The sequence below is a fragment of the Erpetoichthys calabaricus genome, chromosome 18 (assembly GCF_900747795.2).
Source record: "Erpetoichthys calabaricus chromosome 18, fErpCal1.3, whole genome shotgun sequence".
In the NCBI taxonomy this organism is placed as follows: Eukaryota; Metazoa; Chordata; class Cladistia; order Polypteriformes; family Polypteridae; genus Erpetoichthys; species Erpetoichthys calabaricus.
The window spans coordinates 33659492-33681567 of record NC_041411.2 but is presented as its reverse complement, the minus strand read 5'-3'; the positions used below and the strand labels follow the sequence as shown (position 1 = coordinate 33681567).

Sequence of the window (22076 nt, the reverse complement as noted above, 5' to 3'; positions counted from 1 at the left end):
AAAGTGAAAATGAGTGTTTTTGTGCAGTTCAGAGTATAAGAGGAAGTGAGCGCCACGAGAGGTGCCATTCTTCAGTCTGGACTGCAGCCCCTACGATGTGGAGCCGGACAGTAGGCTGGTGGAGGTGAGTGGCGGGTCAGTGCTGATTTTGATGTGCATGTGTGTTAGTGGTTACAGCTGTGCAGCTGTTGCAGAGCTCTCTTCACTTGTTCAAAATTCTGCAGGACGTAGTCCTCTCATGATGGCAGGAAACTTACTCCTCGGTGCTTTGTGTGTCCGCTGCACCCACACAAAACACGAAGCCTGCAAGAGAAGGAAGGGCTTGCTCTGCCAGTACCGTCTTGCCCACTGGCTCTGGCGCCATTTACCACTCTTAGTCAGAAGTTTGTCCGCGTGAAACAGGAGTGTAGTAGACAAGAGGCGAGCGTACAAAGTCACCTGAATGTGTGATCTAAGGCCAAACTCAAGATAAAATCATGGCGTGAAAGTGCCAGAGTGAGTAAATGAATTGTACAGAGGAACATGAACATGGAAAGTGAGACAGAATGTGTGGACTCTTAGTGCATAAGAACATTTGGATGTTATTTTGGATTTGATTGAGTGTGCAAGAACATGCAAGGCAAACAATTCGATGAGTCTGTGAGTGAAGAAATACATGGAAATGGGGTGTGCAATAGTGCAGTATGTGCAAGAGCGGACGAATAGACAGGGTGTAAGAAGGAAGGGTAACAAATATATTAGGATGAGCATAAAACGGAGTCTTCCTAACCGTGATGATAAGAAAGCACAACTGGGCGCTGTCTAGGTGAAAACTTTTCGCTTATATTACAAAAGAGTCTTTGGTGCACCGAATTAAGTAGTTTCCCAGCAGAGTCTGCAAGGAGGCTCCTCAAGGGGCTTTAGTGCTGACCTCTGTATTAGTCTGCCAACACCATATTGTTTAAATTGGCCTGTCCACTATAATGTTACCCTGATGCGTTCTTATTTCTCTTTTCTCTCCCCAGAGGTGTCCAGTGGGATTCTTCGTGCATTTGCATCAGTAACGGAACCCATAATGCAGCTGTGATTAGAACACTCCAGCTGTGCATGGATTCCGCCTCTGCTTCAAATGCTCTGTCAGCTAACAAGAGCCACAAGTCTGTCCCTGGGAGACTTTCCTGAAATCAGAAAATGTCCAGAGGAAAGGATACCTGAGGATTGTTCAGAATAGTGACTTAAGTGACTATCCACAGCAGAGTAACTATGGGGTAACAACCCGTAGCAGAATAACCGTTGTAAAAGATTGATCATAGTAGAAAGACCTCAGTCAGTTTGTCAAGAGTTCATCCAGAGCACAGTCAGTCAGTCAGTCAGTCAGTCAGTCAGTCGGTCATTCTCCAACACGCTATATCCTAACACAGGGTCATGGGGGTCTGCTGGAGCCAATCTCAGCCAACACAGGGCGCAAGCAGGAAAAAATCCTGGGCAGGGCACCAGCCTACTGCCCAGAGCAAAATGACCCTGGAAAATTGGCCAGAAGAGAGTCGACATATCAAATGTTGCCAGAACAGTCATTGTAGTAGATAGCCCAAAGCACATATATATTATATATATATATATATATACTGTATATATATATACTGTATATGTATATATATGTATATATATATATACACACATATATATATATATATATATATATATACTCTCTCTCTCTCTCTCTCTGTATATATATATATATATATATATATATATATATATATATATATATATATATATATATATACTCTCTATATATAAAATCCTAAGCCTAAAAGTGCAATGATTTTGTGCAACAAGTTTATGTCACGTTTTTACGTCACATTTTTTGTCACGCTTTAAATCGGGCTAAGTTTAAAACCTACATATATATGTTTGGTATCATTCTTTTCAGAATTTATCAAACTTTAATGTGATGTTATTAGATTTTCAGATTCGTATTCCATTTTTAAATTATAAACTAAAAAAAATATCAAGAACTCAACTCCTGCGAGACAAGACTTAACCAAGAGTGCCAAGAGATTTAACCACGCCCGGGGCCGGAAATAAAAGACAAAGCGTAGGACAGCTGCTGTACAGGCTTTTAATTGTTCAAAGCACCACACGAGATGCAGATCACATGCCATGGCAGCAGCAACAACAAGCCTGCAGCTGACTGAGCAATGAGGAGATAAAAAACTGTTTGTTTCCCATTGAATCACAGTTTAAGAGGGGGTTTCGGAGGAGCGACCGCTTCTCCTTGGGGTGCGTTCAGCGCGAGCAGCAGAGACGTGAACTGGGTGGTACATAGCGCAGGCCAAGGGGGGTTGGCAAGCGAAGTGAGCAGGGGGTGAATCACCTAGTATAAGATAGATTGCAGAAAATGTAGATTGTTCGAGGAAGGTTCTTCAGCACATGTGCAGTAATAAGCAGTTTAGGGAAGACAGACCATGACAAAAAGTCCAGACCCGAAGAACGATGACACATTGAGTAGATTAAAGTGACCCCAAAAAAGTGTACCTCCTATTCTTTTCAATACTGTGATTCTCTCCACTAGATAGACCCTGATAATTCTTCTAGCTTGAAATATTGACCAAACTAGAGGGGCTGTTTTCAACTAAAGTGCTGTCTAAAGAAGAGTGAGCCTTTTGAACTGCCTCGAGCAGAGGAGACTATGACAGCCACCCTGACAGCCTGATGATTCCCAAGACTCCTCTGCAGATTCTGGAACTCGGCCACCAACTGGGCAGCTCTCTGCAGTTACTCCTCACAGGACTGCTGCCGCACGTGGTATAGAATACAAGGACGGCAACTCTCGAATGACACGATTTCTCCCGGTTTGCAAGTCAGACAGGAGCCATCGGGACTGTCGTGTCAACCAAGAGGCCTTCCATCTTCCTCAACTGTCATTGCCTATCTGCACTGGAGATTAGTGAAATGCCTCAGATAGTTACTATATCTCTCTTTGACTTGCCAATAAGCCCTGGGTGTTTAGATGTATTAAACCGAGCCCCTGTCTGCTCCATTCTGAGGCCCTTGCTGTCTCTTTGTGAATAAACACACATTTTATCCTGCAGTATTTCTTGCTGTTCTGTCTATATGTCTTTTGAACCTTCATTAGTTTCAGAGGGTCTTAGGAAGCCAGAGCCTAAACAGGTGCAAGGTAGGAACCCACCCTGTACTTCCAGTCCTCTGTCTTTTGCATTTCCTTACTGTGCTATAATGTTGTTCCAGATTGCTTTGCAATGGTGGTCACTGGGAAAATATATTCTGTATAAAGTAAAGATTTATTGCTTTCAAGAGTAGAGTTTCTATGTGTTTTATGACATTTAATATTTGCTAATCTTAGGCTATCAGCCCATTTATTTTATGACTTCACTTATTCCATTATACTGTGGTTGGGAAGGCATGAGAGTACCCTGCATTTTAAGTTTCTCTGTTTCACACTGCTTTGTCATGACGGTTCACTGTAAAATATATAAAATAAAGATTTATGGTCTACAGACATCCACGTTCTCTCTGTGCTTTACAACATGTAACGTCTACTCTTTTAATCACATCCATTTACGAACCTGCTTATTCCAGTATAGTGTTGGAGGCAGCTGGATCTTAGCCTGGCAGTATCAGCTATGAAAACCCAAGTTGAAGTGCTAGCCATATCATTGGAAGCCAAACAATTTTGAGTTGCCATTTAATATGATTGTCCATCTTTAGGAGATGGAAAAAAGTCATGTGGGAGTGGGGAGAACATGCAAACTCCACATAGACAGAGAACATAACACAATTCAAACCCAGTCCTTTCAGAATGGAGTCACCATCTTCAATGTCTGGACCAGCCTGCCAGTCTCTTTGATTTTTTTTACTGTCTAAGATGGTGAGTCACGATTATGGGTGTCAGCACTACCTTTATAATATGTGGCGTGATGATATGTGCAGGAGGTCAGAGAGAGCATGGCTTCTAAATATTAACAATTTGTGGACCCCTATGCTGTTTCACCACTGCATCTTCTGAATTGCCTTTGAAAAGCTGCCTTTGGTGCTCCACAGCTGCAGGCATACCGGTAGAGCTCCACAGGTGTGAAGGTCAATTAGGCTCCTTGTTAGAGTCTGTGTTGGACATTTTCTTGTTGAAACATCCGTCTTTTTGTTTTTGAGGCTGCTCATTTTAATTTAGTGTTGCAGCAGGCCATGGTATATTTGTGCAGCATTTGGTGGAAGGCAAAAATCCAGCATCTAGCTGAGTACCATTTTATTGTCTGGTGCAATTAATTACACAAACCCACACTCACAAATCACACTTGTGAGATGTGGAAGGAAACACAGGTACATGGGGAAAGGCCACAACAAAGTCGAGAGAGGGTGTGCTAACTCCACCCAGATATCAGGGTGGCCATTATCTGAAAGAAGGACTTTGGAGCTGTGAGACTGCAATACTAGCCACTGCATTAGCTTGTCACCCATTACACAAAACAGGAAAAAAAAAAAAAAAAACTAAGTTATATACTAAATGTTTAGTCACTCCAAGAGTGGCATTTGGGGTGGCAAGTGGGGCGACCGCCCCAGGTCCCGCGCCTAAGAGGTTGGCGTGTCCCGTTCGAGTGGATTTGTCAAGTTATATTCTCCAGTATATATTTATTTGAGATGCTTCTAAGAGGAGCCCTTTCTAAAGTCCATCTTCAAAGTCAAATTCCATACATGTACGTCTTTGAAAACATCCCATAGTCCGAATATTAATGCACAAAAACACGTATCGCTAATGATAACCGGCTGACATGACATCAATGTGAGTTATGACTAACACATCCTGCATATCGAGACTCAGAGTATACTTGCAATTTGTGTACTTTTCTAGAAGAGGCCCTGCTACTTTCCGCATCGCATTTCGCACTGTCGTGATATTGTCATGAATTATGAATTGCACTTTTTTAATAGATTATCATTATATTTTGATAAAGTCCACGTGTTATCTTTCAAAAATTTAGCTGAATACTGTAATGAGAAAATCCAGTGTATGTTAACATTATTTTTATTAAATTCGTGCACAAGTTCATACAGTCCACACATACCGGTAACAGCGTTTGATGTAACAGGCCCCACGTGGGGTTGGTCAGCCCTAGGCCTCGCACACCCCTAAGGCCTCCTCTGAGTCACTCAGAAACTGAAACCAATGGATTCAGGGCTTTTAGACTGATCTTTACTTCCATAGTTTACATGCAATCCATGAAAGAGATTTTTCATTCACAATTAATGGTACTGTGTCAGTTTTGTACACAAGTACCGGCAATAATGTCAAATTAATATGCATATAATGTAAAGCTAACACAGTAAAGTGCAGTTTTCCATCACAAATATTCCAGAATGAATTTGATTATCTGCAAAGTGCACTACATATATTTATTGGGTACTTGTGTACTAAATGGACGGCAGTGAAACCTTCCTCACGGATCCCAACACTAGAATGGGTAGGTTTTGCCTCAAAATTGAAATGTTATAAAAAGTTCCAATTGTATGTACTTCTATAATATTCCAATTTCTGTAAATTTCTCTCTCTCTCTCTTTATATATATATACTGTATATATATATATATATATATATATATTTTTTCCCAATAAATATGTTATGAATTCGTGAAAACACTTCAGTTTTCCTTTGTCATGCCGTCTTTTTAGTACCTTACCTTATTGCCTATGCAACTTTCATATTTTCATCCAGGAGTACAGGAAATATAAAATTATTTAAATAATTAGTTTTTGACGTTTTCTTTTTATGTTATTGATTTAATTAAAATCACACAACATTCCATACAAATACGTCAATTTTTTTACAAAAATAAGATCGAAAACAAATCAACCCCCACCCCTTAATTGTAATTTTTGACATTTTAATTTTTCACACTCAAGATGGCGCCCTAACGTGCCCACCACGCAACGTCAAAGTGTAACTGAATGAAAGGCTCCCTCCACGGTGCGTACGCAACTTTTAAGCGTTCCGTCTGATTCTTTTCCGCAAATGGTTCTGTGTCGTTTGAGTTTTTAATATATTGGGCATAAAATGGAAGATGCCGGTCTTCCGATATTTCGAATCAGCGACACTTTGCAGGCTCTAGGCGCCGCACTACGCAGTGGAGAACATGCCGTTGGAGACTCGGCGTGTCCGCCTGCACTCGTAGAGTGCAGAGGAGAGACAGAAGAATCCGAGAAGAGACGTGAATGCTGCGCAGTGCAGGAGGACAAATTCAGCACCAAAAAAGAACACAAACTGCAGGAATGCTGTTCTTGTAGTAGTGATCTGTTGCTGACAACAGAGAATGGCGCTCCCCTGCAGGACAATGGGCTTGTGCTTCAAGAAAGCTGCTGCTCCACGCAAGACAGAGTGCCCAGAGTCCGTGACAGCTGGGAGAAGGTTTGGTACAAGGAGAGCAGCCCGAGGAATCTGCGAAGCAGAGATTTCTTTGCCCCCCTACCAGCGCTGAAGAAATTATTTCGAAGTCAGGAGGTACGCAAGTTTTTTTTGTTTTTTTGCTCCTTATTCATTGTAAAGCCCCTTGTGAGACCCTTCGAGATCCTTATCCAGATCGTCTGAGGCAAAGCGAAACTAAACTGAATTGTCGTGAGGATGATGAGAGTAAGGAGCACAATTAAGGGAATGTAGTCATTCAGAAAATGGATGGATATATTGTGTGGCCATTAAAAGGATCATCGGCATCTTCACTGACAGCCTCCACCATGCTGCACTTGTCTCCAGATGCTTTGCCTATTCATACGTCCCCCTGGCCGCACCTCAGCCCATTCCACTTACCAGGGGTCAGGGTCAACCCATATGCCACAAATCCTTTGGCTCTGTGAACTAACTCAAGTCTTCAGGGGCAATACACACTCCCAGCAGATTTGTCCACTCGTACATGCCACCTAGCTCTTCCTCACTCCACTCTCCCAGGGTCAGGGTCAACTTGTATGCCACACCGTAGCCCCCTAGCTTTGTGAGCAGAGCTAAGGCCAAGGTCTACGTCTTTAAGACTTGCACATCCAGTCTGATGGGCTTTCAAAAGTCTTGTGCAAGTGCTGTGACTGCCCCTCTGATACCCCCAGGACTGCTTTTGTACTGGCTTCATTAGGTAATCCCATCCTTTCAGACAGGTCTTGGTCATTTGAGGAGTGTGACCCTCTCAGGTCCGGACCTTGGGTTGCTACAATATGGTGCAGCGTATTGGATAAAAGTGTTACAACCTCCACTGGGATATGAATTATTGGGGTTACTTTTTCAGTGTTAAAGTTATTAATCCTTATACAGTAATTCAGACTGTCAAAAGCCCCTGTGACAGAAGTGATGCATTCATTTATGTGTTTTTGTCCAAGGTCCCAGGGCTGGTGAGGCACGACGTGATGGCCATACAGGGCCCAGCAGTGCTTCCTGTGAGCAGCTGTGTACTTTCTGAGATTGGGCTGTTGGTTCAGATTGATCGACCACTGGTGTTTCAGCGGGTTCTGGAGCAGGTGCCCAGTTATCTGCAGCCAGGTCAGCCTTTTGTAGGATCTGGCCATAATTTAGTGCTGAACTGTGCTCCTCTGTATGGTCCACCCAGAGTGGACTCTCTGCAGCTGACTCACATCAGAGCTGTGCTAATTACTGACCACCTAGCTTACATTTTTCGGAGATGTGGGTAAGTGATGGCATTTAAATGTCCACTGTAGGTAGGCTTTATGTTCATAACTTCTTAATTTTGTTTGACCGTCCACCCACAGGTTCTCGGTGTCTCTAAGTCCCATACTGGATGAAGGTAGTGATGTTGGTGCATTTCTGGAGCTGCTGGGAGTGAACTGGCCTCACCAGACAAACGGAACGGGAGAGGAAGATCTGTGGGAGACGCTGAAGAACTCTCCGTATGTGATGAAGCCATGTCAGAAGGAGGCAGAGCAACACCTCAGACTGGACCTCCGTAGGTTTATAGAAGAGAAGGCACTCACTGGATTTGACCCCAACATTGGAGCTTGCCTAGGTGGGTTTGGGTTTCTTGGTGCCAAAGTCATTTTGCTGTAGATGCACATATCTAAAATGGTTCTTGTTTTATTGCTCACAGTACAGGACCATATGGTGAAGCAGCTTGCTGAGCTCCAGAAGGCCGTGTCCCTTTGTGGTGTAAGTTATGTCCTCTTGTGAATTATTGCTGTCTCCTGGCTAAGTGTACTTCCCCTTCATCAGGTGCCATGCATCACCTCTGGCTAAATTACATATTATGTTGACATGTGAAGTAAGAAAAATAGTAAATACAACTTGGACATCAAACAAACTAAAACAATGTCATTTTTATGAAAAGGTTAATGTACAGTTATACTGTATTTGTAAGAATATAAAAGAGTAATGGTGGCAGTTGCAAATGTTTCGGCAACCTTTCATTTTTAAGGTATCAAAACTCAATAGGTTAGTCTGGTCAGAAATTGTCGATGTGATGACAAATCCAGTGCATAATAAACTATTTGACTCTTCAAATATTGTGCAACCCTCAACAACCATGGGCTCTGTTAAGCAACTGACTGAGGATCTGAAAATGAAACTAAGTGATGCCCACAAGGCAGGGGAACCTAAACAGATATTGAAATGCTTCCACTGTCCAAAATGTTAGAAAATGGCAGTTAAAGGGAATCGTGAAAGTCAAGAGCAGATCTGGAAGAGCAAGAAAACTGACAGATAGGACAGCACGCATACTGTGCTGGAAGGCAAAGGAAAATCTGCATGTGACTGCACAGGAGGCTTAGCTGATGGAGGGGTGGTGGTGCAGTGTGTGCTGTAGTGCGCAGCGTTACTCTCATGGCCTTCATGGAAGAACCATCAGAAGGAATCCTTACCTGTGATCTCATCACAAAAAATGGCATCTTAAGTATGCTAAACAACATACGACGGAGGTATCTTGGACCGAAGTGCTTCTGACAGAGAAAGTTACATTTACTGGTTTGGCAGACACTTTTATCCAAAGTGACTTACAAAAGAGTTAAGCATAATTGAGATCATTAGGCTAGGAGATGTTTTTGTTCAGCAAGTGTAGCAGGACAGGTAACAAAAGTTAATCGCCACAAGTGAAAAATGTAATAACTAATAATTTACAATCATAGTTATTTTACTACTGACTTTGTAGGTTGCTCAAACCTTTGCTAAAGCCACATTTACTCTTTTTATCTATTAATATTTTGACATTTTTTTCAGTTCATCAGATCAGTTGTAACTGTATACTAACATCTCTCTATTATAAAAAAAAAAAATCTTGCGGCGAGACTTTTTTCCTGCGACTAGACATGATCTTTTAAAGAGAGACAGAGAGAAACTTTCACGTCCCACGAGATAGTCAAGTCACATTATACTTACAACCTTTGGAAGCAAGTCCCGTGATACACATACAGAGCAGGTTAGAGATAATGGAAGTAGGAAAATTCGAAAGTCTCAAAAAAATGATAGTAAAGATCGCATTAGCGCAAACAAACGGAAAATATTACTCGATGAAATAACGGAACAGCGAAAAGAGATCGAATAGTGTTTGAGGATGTCTGGGGGAGAAGAGAGACAAGGCAGTAAGACAATAGGACAGCTGCTGTACAGGCTTTTAAATGTTTGAAGCACCGCATGAAATGCAGATCACGCGGCACGGCAGCAGCAGCAAGTCAGCAGCCGATCAAGCAAAGAGGAGGTAAAAAAAAAATAACTGTTATTTGTTTCCCATTGTATCACCGTTTAAGAGAGGTTTCAGAAGAGTGACTGCGTCTCTTTGGGGTGCGTTCAGCCCCCTTCTTCAAAGTGGCACGTATCACTGGCGGGTGCGGGGGACGAGTTGGTGAGTGAAGCGAGCAGGAGTTTCCATAAAAATGCCATTGTTTTAGATTGTTTGTGGGCAAAGTTGTAGTAACTATCTTTTACTTCAGCTGTCATCAAAATGGTCATTTGGCCAGTGGCATCCAAACTTTTGCAAGGAGCTCTGTTTTCCATAGTGCAGAACGCTCTCATATGTGCAGAGGCCTTGTCAGGAGGAGACAGAAGGCAAAGGTTTTAGAGCGGCCCTCACAGTCCCTGCACTTGCTGTGCATACAAGACAGCCCAAGGATATCTCACAGTACTTCCTCAAAAACAACATCAGTGACAAAAGATAACAAAAAAAACACACAAATGACAATGCAGTATTTGTTGCAGACAGCAGGCTGGCACGTTCTGGAAAGTTTTAATTTAAGTCATATTTAGTGCACAGTCTGTTGGCTCAATGGGGAACCATTTCTGTAATTGAAGTTTTTGAGTCTCTCTGTGAGCTCTGCTTAGTCCAGGTATATCTACTGTACTGCATGTTGGTTTGGGTAATAAACTGCCCACATGTGGCCCAGTGGGATATCTGTTGGTGAAGAAAGATTCACTGATCTTGACTTTGCTGATGATGCTGTGATCTTTGTGAAGTCAGTGGAGGCTCTGATCGGGGCTGTTGAGAGACTGAGTGAGGAGTCTGAGTGTCTGGGCTTGCGAGTGTCCTGGATAAAAACCAAAATCCAGGCCTTTAATGACCTCTTGGGCACAGCCATCAGCAGTGTGTCTGTTTGCAGAGAGAGTGTCGACCTTGTTGAGAGGTTTACTTACCTCAGCAGTGACATTCATGTCTCTGGTGACTCTTCCTATGAAGTCAGTAGATGGATTGGGAGAGCGTGGGGCGTCATGAGGTCGCTGGAAAGGGGTGCGTGGTGCCCCCGATATCTTTGCAAAAGGACGAAGGTCCAAGTCTTTAGAGCCCTGCTGCTCCCTGTCTTGGTATATGGTTACGAGACATGGACGCTATTCAGTGACCTGAGACGAAGACTGGACTCATTTGGTACTGTGTCTCCTCAGAGAATCCTTGGGTACCGTTGGTTTGACTTTGTGTCGAATGAGTGGTTACTCATTGAGTCCCGAATGAGGCACATTACATTATGACCATGTTGCGTAATTCCCCGAGGGTGATCCAGCTCGTAGGATCCTCATTGTTGGGGACCCGAGTGACTGGACCAGGCCAAGGGGTCGCCCACGTAACACCTGGCTACGGTAGATAGAAGATCATTTCCGGAGGGTGGGACTGGATCGTGTGTCTGCCTGGGGAGTTGCCAACCGGGATCCTGAGCTGTTTCGTCGTGTGGTGGGTGCAGCAACACACTGTACCAGTGCATGCTCCCCAACTTGACTTGACTTGTGTGGCCCTAGCATAGCAGTAAGGTTGTGCCAGTTGAAGCTCCACCATTAAAGTAGTTTTTCACTGACCAGCCTAACTGATGAAGATTCATTTTCCATGTTGTAGTAGTGATGTTACTTGCAGTGATTTGCACACTCTTCAAAGGGTTAGAAGCTTTCATAACACGGAATGTCACATCTGCTGAAAAAGTCCATGGGCCACACACTTTGCATATAAAATACGGGGATACCTTTACCCTGATATGTGTGATTATAAATTTCCTTATTCTGTTTGTCTGTTAATGGCGAATATTTTCCGTGATTTTTCTGGTACGGAAGACAGAAGCTTCCGGGTACGGTAGTTCTTCAGACTAATCATGGCGTCAGAGACAGGGGTCTTGTTGCATGTTGGTCAACACATTCAAGTAAGAATTTCATTGTACTCTACACATGGGACAATAAGGTCTCATTAATGCAGGCGACTGTGGTTCTCTAGTGTTTTTGGGGAGTTGTTTGGGTGTCATCAGCTGGGATAATTTTTTGCAGTTTTTCACTGATTTGAGTGGCTCCGGTGAACTTGATCTGTAACGTAGTATTAATTGAGGATGAGGTTTAGGGGCTGACAGCTGGGAAAAGCAGCAGCCATGGAAGTGCTTTGTGTAAACGTCTCTTAATTACAGGCCAATTCCTGTGAGATCATCCATGTGGTCTGTTGTGAGGAGGAGTATCTTCAGCAGCAGGTGGATCTGCTGTGGCAACTTGCAGGAACGCGGACAACTGTGCAGGTGAGTTTTAGTTACTAGCTTTTTAGCTTTTCCTGTAGTCTTTCTAGGTGGACAAAAGGTATAATGAAACTAGGAATTACCAGGCCACAAGAGCAACAGGAATGTCACTACACCGCAGTCAATACAGTGGAGGGACTGTTGACATTGGGAAAAGTAGTACTTTCTTGAAGCCACAACATTCACAAAAGACAGCAAAAAACACACATACAAATAATATTTTATTCATACATAGTTTGAATTAAGGAATCATTCAGTGTGCCATCCATGTCAGGCACTGTCAGAAAACCCCATTTGCAGATTGGTGGAATGAAGGCACCTGCAGTGATTAGGACCCTCTCTCTTGCTCTGTTTTTCTGCGTTTGCTGATGTGCTCTCTGGGCCTCGGCCTTTACCTTATGCACTTGCTTTTGGAGCCTTACAGAGTTCAAGGGTTGACAGGTAAAAAAGGTTTGTTTGCAAATCACAAGTCGCAGGTTTGAGCAGGTCGGTGGTTCTCATGGTCCAGCATGCTCAGGGTTCAGCAGTTGAGGAACTCTAAAATAAGTCATTTGTATAACTTCAAGATCATATTGTTTTTGAACAGTAAAATAATCAGTGTTTAACTATGGGCCTCACCCCTTTTTTTACTAGAAATCTTTGTAAATCAGAAATTTCTGCTCATTTTCTGGTGGCATAGCTCAAGAAATACTTTACTTGCATGGTGGTAGAAGAAAAAAGGGTTCTTGTGTACTAAACAGACGGCACGGATTGCTAGTAGCCCTTTTCTATTATTGTGACGCAAATCAGATTTTCGTTATTAACATTAGGGACCTATAGGCAACTATGCTCCACCCCCCACTAACTTTAAGGTTAGTATTTGTGGTTGGGGTAGGTCAGTCTAATAATTTAAACTCCAAAAATTAAGCAACCGGGACACCTCCCCCACGGAGCCCAACACTAGAATGGGTAGGAGCTGCCATCCATTTAGTACACAAGTACAGCAAAAAGGAAGGATGCATAATAAAAACAAGCAGTAATGTAATAATAAGTAGTAATATAGTATGTGAAAGCATTATTTTAAATAAGCAGGTTATCAATAGGAGTATAAAGCTTATTGTGTAGTCAGGTCATCTCAATTTTATTTATAGAACACATTTAAAACAATAGAAGTTGACCAAAGTGCTATACAGCTTCCATAAATGCATCAATACATAGAGTGTGTGTGTATATATATATATATATATATATATATATATATATATATATATATAATATGCAGTAAATAAATACACCAAAATAAATACAAGTATAAAAAGCTAAGGCAGAAAGAGAGGCTTTCAGGTGGGCTTTAAAAGAGACCAAAGTTGGTGCTGACCTAATATAAAAAGGTAGACTATCCCAAAGCTTAGGGTCAGCTACTGCAAAAGCACAGTCCCCTCTAAGCTTAAGTCTTGAACTCGGCACGACCAAAAACTTCTGGTCAGAGGACCTCCATGATCATGAAGGAGAGTAAAGGTGTAAGAGGTCAGTAAGATAAAGGGGGTAAATCAGTCAGGGACTTAAAAACAAACAGTAACATTTTAAACTCGGCCCTATAGCATACGGGAAGCCAGTGAAGAGAAGCTAAGACTGGTGTGATGTGATTCTGCTTTTGTGGCTGTTAGAAGCTTGGGAGCGGCGTTCTGGACTAACTGAAGACGAGAAAACGATGACTGATTAAGTCCCAATTCTTCGATGAGTTGCATTAATCAAGCCCAGAAGAGACAAACGCATGAATTAGTGTTTCAAAATCATTGAATATTCATTGAATTTCAGAACCGCCTACAGAGATTTGTTCAAGGGAACTAACTTCGTTAACATTCCCCAGCCTGCTCAGTATAATTGCTGGTCAAGTGTGGCCAATGACAATTTCAGCAGCGCTCACTGCCAGGCAGGAAGCACTCCTGAAGAGCATATTGGTCACTAGTATGCCCAATTTACACAAAAACCCACAGGGTGCCAAATTGAAGCCCCCAGTTCACATAACCCGCATGTCATTGGGGATGCGCAGGGAAAACTGGAGTACCCAGTGGTTAGCCCACACAGACATGGAGAGACCCTGCTTATAATGGCCAGCAGTGGGATTTGAGCCCAGGATACCGGACCCATGAGGCAGCAGCACTAACCACAATGCCATCATGTCCCCCTACTTTATTGCTATGCTTTCTGGCACAGTGTCTTCAAAGCACTGTCATGTTTGCTCATCTATGTGTCCATCTGCAATACCTATGTAATTAATGAACCAACGTCAATAGTTTGTCTGTCATGTAGAGACAAGGGTCTAGTTTTACACACATGCCAACACCACTTAAACAAAAAGAGATTGCAAAATTCTTCATGATATTTAAGAGAGCCCAGTCTAGTTCACAGCATCTTGAAATGCCTCAAAAATATAAAAAACTGAGAAGTGTCTAACTTCCTGCATTATCTTGATGTTAAAATGCAGCACTAGTTGGATGTCTACTGGTCTATGTGGTGAATAGTTGCTTTGTTTCGATAAAGTGGACTTGTTCTTACCCTGAAACAGACCGCTGTCAAACTTTTAAAGCGTGTGTATAGAATTAAAGCAATGAAATCATCATCCCCTTGTGATGCTGATTACACAGTATGAAACATGGATGTTGTATACATTTGAGTGTTCTTCCAGTTACAGATGTGACATTATACAGCACAATAATGTAATGTATCAAGACGGGAAGAGTGCAAACTGGCACTGCTTTGCTGCCATCTGGTTCTCAACTCCAGTACCTCCTTGTCCGTAGTTAATTTATGAGTCTGCCGCTCCTCTTCACATCAGATTCTTCATGAGAAAGGTCTTGAAATAAAGCAACTCTCTCATATACCAAATCGTGTATTTTCAATTTAGTTTCAGTTCTCAGTATGATAGAGAATTGTAATGTCTCATCCTTAGTTTGGCTTATTCGTCAAGTATGAAATGAAATTCAGTTTATTTAGTCATCCATCCAGCCCTTCATTTTGCTGGTGATGTCTACGGTGATGGTAGTATGAACAACTTCAGATTCAAGCTCTTTCTGTCACTCCAGTGGCCATTGGTGAGTTTAGACCACTGAAACATGCTTCTTTTCGTGTTCTCTGTCTGGTACTTCCACAGCTGTAGTTGACCTTTGGGATTCATTCACCATAGACCCAGACCACATAAACCATCACCTCTAAATCTGGAGGAAAGTTATCTTGGATTACTGAACTCCTTATCCTATAGTGGAGAATAAACTTGGCAACTGTGCAGCAAATCCTAAAATCTGCCATTTGTACCTGTGACCTGATTGTTTTAATCATCACTTACAATTTGTAACTTTAACATCGGGATAGAGACATAGACTGACTAGTAAACCAGTTGTTTTCCCAGGAAGTCAGCTCCTGTTACAGTACCCCAGCACAGGAGCCAGTGTCCCATTTGGCTCCTCAGTCTCATGGCCCCTTTCGTGAACGTGTTCCCCTGATTTGCTTGTTTTCTTTCTTTTACTGTCTGGGAAGTCAAATGTTTTTGAGGCAGTATATTAGGCTAGCTAACACTTCTTATGAATCATGCCAACTAATCTGTTTTATTACTGGCAAAGAGGCAGGGGCATGGCAAGGGGGTTCATTCTGTTCTGGTATAATGAATTCCACTACTACGATTATGCCATTGGCGGTAATCTTTGAGAAACCCTGGGATAGGAGGTATAAAACGTAGGATGTGGAGGTGACATAATCGGAGATAGGTATTCATAAAATCAATGACTGGTAAACAAGCATAAAGAAGTGTTAGTGCAGACACTTATGCTAAAGATTACATTGTGGGTCTCCATTGTTTGCATACAGTATATGAGCGCCTTCATGAGAGTCTTGCCATATGCAGTTTCTTTTCTGGTTAAAGTCCACTTCAGTTGAAAGTGACCTCTTTCATCATTTCCCTTTCAGAAGCACCTTGTTTGTGGTCCGGTGAAGGCGGCAGGGCTATCAGCCCACCAGTATTTTGAGTAAGTACTGTGCTGGATAGCTGTCTCTGGTTGACCCTCTACTTTGATCTGTTTTGTTTGTCTTCTTTTCTCCCTTTTCAACATTTCAGTTATGTATTGCTGTGGACTCATACCATGAAGCACCTCAGTGTGCAAATTTGCATTGTGGTGAATTGGCAGTGGGCAAGAGTGAACCTGCAATGTGCTGGCTCAGAAACAGTCTCTTTACATTGTGAGATAATAGGAGAACTCTTCATCTCTCAGCTGTGTAGATACCACTTGTGAACACTGCAAGTTAAGGGCTTCCTGCTGAAGTCAACTGAACTCTTTTTTTTCTCTCTCCATCTCTCTAGGTCTCCACCTATTCGGGGGGAAAAGCACCACTACCATCTGTCTACAGTGCAAATCACATCCTCGTCGCCAAGTGTATTGCTGTGAACTCTCACCTCAAAGCCTCCTGGTTCGAAGATTTTCACTGCAGACAGGTGGAGTGTAAAGGTGGAGTTGTGCAAAAAACATGGGGGCTGAGAGAGACCACAAGCTCAGCTGACATCACCAGGAAACACTTCACTCACACCGTTCAGGAGTGGTATCTGTGTGGCTGAGAGATACAGAGTTCTCCAGTTAACTCGCACTGTGCTTCTGCGCCAAATATTGTGAGTTCGCAGTTGACCACTAGCAATTCACCACAGTGCAAATCTGCAAACGGAGATGCTTCATGGTTCGAGTCTACAGCAGTAGATTTGGCGACGAGGATGGGATTTGCACTCTAGATGGGTGGAGAGTAATGGCAGTGTTGCTCAGAAAAGGTGGGGACTGAGGGAGAGAGAGCAAGCTGAGCTGATGTTACAAGAAAGTTCTCGGCCTGTCGTGTTTAGAAGCTGTGTCTGTGTGGCTGAGACTAGCAGTTCCTCTATTAGCTCAAGCTGTAACAATAACAATTCTGAGTAAGACGTTATGGGTTCGTGACTGACTACTGACAGTTCTCCCTCATGCAAACCTTTGACCTAAGATGTTTGTGGTGTGAGTCCACAGCATGACAAGTATTTTTCAAGTTTGTTTTCTCTTGCTGTGTATTATTTGTGTGGTAGTGTTCACTATTAAAAGTTCCATGTACATATCAATTTGAATTGCAAATGTTGAGAATCTGTGATCGTGGTAATGAAGACACATTGAGGTGACAATGCTTTTGTCGTTGCAGGGTTCGGTTCTCACAGATGAAGGAGGCTTCTGTTTCCAAGTATGGATTCCAGGTGCAGGGTAAGCTGCCTTTGAGGTGTTTGACAGTTTACTAACCTGTGGTCAGTAGCTAGGTGAGCTCCTGCCCAGGAGAGAGCTTGCTTATCTTTGGCCTGCTGTGCACACGTTGTGAGGTTGAACTCTGTTCAGTTGAAAAATTTGCCCATACTACCGAAGAACAGACCCTACTATTGTTATGTCTTGGGAGTGATTCAGCAACTTACTCCTAGTTGTGTCCTCATGCTTCCTTGGTGATCTGTAAATTATTTCCTGTTTTTCAGGGGAGTCATGGGAAGAAATAATTCGGGTAATGACCTATGCAGCTGTGAAGTTTGAGCTTCTAACCACTGCCCATCGCAGCCCAGTAAGAGCACCGTGTGCCCGAGGATCAGCATTTTTGGACAGCAGAGTGAATGAGCTAAAGGAGAGACTCACTTATGCTATAATGTTCTTGTTTTCTCAGGTGACTCTTGATGTCAGAAAGGAGAGTAGCTTGTCGACTAAGAGCATGCGCAGTGGTGCGTTTGTGATGTACAACTGTGCTCGACTGGCCACGCTGTTTCAGAACTACTTTGATTCGATACAACAAGGTAAGATGGCACCCTGTATGCCATTCTGTATGCTCCAGAGATGCATTTTGATGTCACTCAAAGTTTTTCTGTTGCTGCATGAAAATGCCATAGTGGCTTCACAAATCTGTCACAAGTTTGCTGCTGGATCTATCACTTCTGACTTGTTTTTTGTTCTGGATAAAGTTAAATTAAACTTGCAATGCTAACACTCATGAATCCAGAAACATTTTTACTCTCACCAAGCACTATTGGTGCCAGTGGACAAAAAAATATTGATAAAGCAAATTTAGTTTTGTAATCAAGTCGCTCTGCTTGTTCACATGTGCATTGTTGACACTAGATCTCTGACACACATTTTGTCCTTTCACGTTTTATTGTTATTTCAGGACTTTATCCAGAAATGCCAGAGCCATCTCAGATCAGCACATCATCACTGAGAGATGAGGTGAGTTTCCGGTTATCAATCCATCCATTTTTTAAACCCACTTATCCAGAGCAGTGTCGCGAGGGAGCTAAACCCTATCCCAGCAAGCAGTTGGTGGAAGGCAGCAACAAACCCCAGACAGAATGCCACAGCTTCCTGTTATCCATTTTCAAGTTACAGATTAAATACACTTGTAATAATTTACTTATGCTATTACTTTTCTCTTTGAAGGGAGAGTGGCAGCTGCTCTTTAACTATGTGGTGCCATTCCCTGAGTTGCAAGACCAAGTGATCAAATCCTTAGATGTGTCTACCAGCATTCGAATCAACCTCGGTACTGAGTTGGTGAGTGTCAGCTTCTGAAGGGTTTGACTTGCTTGATGCCATCTTCAGCCATCTGACTCTCATTTTTCCTTACAGATGAGCAGGTTCCTGGTAGCCCTCAGCATGGATTTCAGTTCATATTACAATAGGGTGCATGTACTTGGGGTAAGTACCTGGGCAGGATGGGTAATGATGCAGTTAGGCCCCTAGACTGCTTCACATTTTGAATGTTACTGTACATTTAATTATTATGGAGATTAACATGGTTTGTTTATTTTTCTGTGGTATTGTATTATTGTGGTATTTGCAAAGAAATTTTGTGTTACTGTTGACTTGATGAAAATCTGACTACATCCTAACTACTGTGTTTTCATTTAAAAATAGCTATCTTAAACAAAAATAAACTCTGTCCACACTGGCATCCCCGCACATCGCTTATGAACGTATTTTTGTCCACACTGAAATGACTGAAAATGCATACGATGTAGACGTTCACTTACACTTGATGTGATCGTGTCTTCAGAAAAATTGGAAAAGATGGTTATTTATCGCAAAACTGTAGCAAGCAGTAAATCATTTGCCTTGTATGTAGCACTGAAACTGTACAAAATGCACTTTTGATGCATACAGATAAACAACACAAAAAAGCCCCGTGGAAAGCAGCTTCTCTGTTTTGCATATAAGTTGATAAATATTTCGTATGTCTTTATTTGTAGAAATAGCATTTTACTTGTTATAATATTTAAAGAGGAAGGAAAATGGACAAACCAGTTCTTTAGTCTACCCCCAGAACTTTAGAAATGCTGTTTTTTATGACTGAATTGGTGGTCACCTGTGACAGAGAGGGCCAGTTTTACTGCTTAACAACATGCATTTCCTTTCTTGGTTGTTTGTTTGAAGGATGCTGATAAGAAACAAAATTACTTGAAGTGGGGGGCTGTGCCTGATCTATTTCACTGGTGAAAGGCCCAGGAAGGTGTGTGTTTGTCAGCTCATTCATAGGGACAATAAAAGAGAGAGGTTTACAAAGGCATGCTGTCTCTGCCATGTTACGTCCTGACGAAAGCAGACCAGATTTTGGCCTGAAAAAAGCAAGCTGCCTGGGCTTGTGCAGATTATCAGCTTACCGGGAAGGATCAAAGGCAACTGTTAAGTTATTACACATCTAGTATATCAGGTTGTATGGTTTTGGTTTGCAAAGCCACATTCTTTTTGTTTGTATGGCACTAGTTAAAATACAATTTATTACCAATAATACATTGTTAAAAGTGTATCTCTTTATCCTGCCTGTTCTTTCACTCTGTGTAATTGTGTGAGGTTATAGATGAAGAAGAGAATGGTGGAGGAAATGCTTAACTGAAGTAGGGTATCTGACCACAGGTTGGCAAGTGTATGGGATTTGAGGCATTTTATTTAAGTCAACACAATAAAGAATATAAAAAAGAAAGCAGGATCACCATAGGACCCTACAAGACAAAGCGCTGCCATGATAGAACATGAATTTCTTCTGTTAAGGGTGAACATTCAGGGAATGAGACATTGTGATGAGCAAGATCCAATCAGAGAAGGGCTAACTAATAAGAATGAACAAATCAGAGCTTGATTAGAGTCTGCGTTTTGCTCCCTTTTCAGAAGGATACGATTCTGGAGAATGTTTTCAAATGTCTCCAATTTTGGGGGGTAAAAAACGTCAAGAGTAGCGTGGACCAAAGGCTGTGTCTATGTTTTTAAAGGAAAATGTAATAGTGTGGATGTACCCTCTTTTTCCTTTTTAAAAGAGAATTTTAATGTCACCCAGACAATACTGGGTGGGTAAATACAATAAGAGCATTTTTCAAGGAGTTCAAGTATTTAGCCTTCTCTTCTGTTACCCCACTTGTCTTCTTTGCCACAGGAGCCATTGCCACACCTTTTTGCTCAGATGTTTGCCCGTCTGCAGCTGCTGAAAGCAGTAAGAGAGATCTTCCACACAGTTCTGCAAACGCTGCACATTCCTTCACTCCCCCAGGTTTAGCAGTGAACAAAAGCCACCCATCGTGGAGAGCAGGTACACTATTTTGAGCTGCTGAAGCCATTGAAGAGAGAAATCGTATTGTTCATTAGGCACACGGTATGCTCTGTGGAGTTCTGGTCAAGACATCTACTGGAAAACTTTGAAACCTATAGATCACAAGATGGGAATGCAGTGATGCACATTCTTCTTGAGCACAGAGTGTGCTTTAAAAAATGCAGATTGGGTATCTTTATAGCCTGGGATCTTAGTTGTCTGTGGGCTATGCTGAGAAGAAATGTTTATCGATGCATTGATCCTGAGGCAGATTGTTCCCCTTTTTTTGAGTTGGCCAGAGGATGTGCAAGTATTATTACTGTTCCTGAGGCTCAAGGAGGGCGCATCCTGGAGAAAGTAGAGAATTTTCTGATTGGTGACCCCATTTGTCAGTCATCGCCAGTTGACCCTATTTTGATGCTCATACTGAAGAAAAGATTACATTAAGAAGAGCGATGAGTAGATGAAGTTTAAATGATTTTGTTCATTTGGGAATGTTCATTTAATGCCATTAAAATCTTTAAAAAATGTAATCATGATTAGTGGAAGCATGATTTTCCCCCATGTGTCTCCAAATTCACAGATACAAGATGAACAATAAGATCAGTATTCTTACATGAGAAAGGTAAATGGCGATTACGAAAGATGAGCTGGACTTGCAGTGTTTCCCTTCATCACATTAAACATAAGGAAAGTCTACACCAGTATGTAATGAAAGCAGGGCTAATGTGTGCACAAACGCTTTAAGATGAAGTCGTGAAATGGGGATTTTGCTGTTATAGTTGCTTGGAGGTGGTAGACATTTTAGCAGTTTAAAATATAGCATCCAAATTCTTGTATTAATACTTTTACAAACTAGTGGTTAGTGCTTCTGCCTGTCAGCTCCAGAGCCCAGCTTGTGCCCTGCCCTTGTGGATCTTGCACGTTCTCCTCCTTGTCTACATTTCTTTTTTTTTGGGGGGCTCTGGCTTTTTTCCTACAATCCCAAGGATTAATTTGCAACTTTCTCTTGATCTGATACACTGGTATCAAAAATTATGCAAACACTTTGGAATTACTGGTCATAAATAGGGATCTTCATCTTAGTCACAAGTGCAGACAAACACAATATGCTTACATTAATAACACACAAGCAATTAGAATTTTGTTTGTCTTTATTGAGCACATCTGTCAAACATTCACAGTGTGCTGCGGAAAAAGTAAATGAATCCTTCAATTTAATAACTGGCAGCCATAACCTCTAACAAGCTACTTCTGGTAGCTGTGGATCATTGCCCAGGGGAAATTGTGGACCATTCTTAGTTACAGAACTACTTCAGCTCAGCCATATTCTTAAGATGTATGGGGTGAATGTGAGATGGGGACACCATCTCCATTGGGGTAAGGTCTGGGCTCTCACTAGGCCACCCTAAAAGGCCTGCACTCCCTGGGACACTGAACTGGATAAAAAGGTTAAAATATGGATGGATGTGCCCACCCCAGCTCGTCTCTTTTCGAACATAACAATTACTCACTCTCACTTGTTAAGCTATGCTGACTCTTTC

The 22076-nt window shown here is 42.1% G+C and overlaps 1 protein-coding gene across 1 annotated transcript; it reads left to right on the top strand.

The window, feature by feature from the left end:
* Nucleotides 1-5921: 5921 nt before the first annotated feature.
* dalrd3 (DALR anticodon binding domain containing 3) lies at nucleotides 5922-21065 on the top strand. The gene is made up of 13 exons (XM_028824675.2): nucleotides 5922-6493; nucleotides 7354-7658; nucleotides 7741-7994; nucleotides 8076-8134; nucleotides 11845-11949; nucleotides 15889-15947; nucleotides 17128-17186; nucleotides 17447-17529; nucleotides 17629-17755; nucleotides 18124-18182; nucleotides 18393-18506; nucleotides 18582-18650; nucleotides 20380-21065. The coding sequence occupies exons 1-13, from the start codon at nucleotides 6050-6052 to the stop codon at nucleotides 20497-20499; spliced, it is 1857 nt and encodes a 618-aa protein (XP_028680508.2). The 5' UTR covers nucleotides 5922-6049; the 3' UTR covers nucleotides 20500-21065.
* The last annotated feature ends 1011 nt before the right edge of the window (nucleotides 21066-22076 follow it).

Excerpts from the sequence above, each read along its gene's own strand:
- dalrd3 (XM_028824675.2), top strand. The coding sequence starts at position 6,050 with ATGGAAGATGCCGGTCTTCCGATATTTCGAATCAGCGACACTTTGCAG. Across the intron at positions 11,950-15,888 it reads GAACGCGGACAACTGTGCAG|AAGCACCTTGTTTGTGGTCC; the intron begins GTGAGTTTTAGT and ends TTTCCCTTTCAG. Across the intron at positions 17,756-18,123 it reads CTTTGATTCGATACAACAAG|GACTTTATCCAGAAATGCCA; the intron begins GTAAGATGGCAC and ends TTGTTATTTCAG.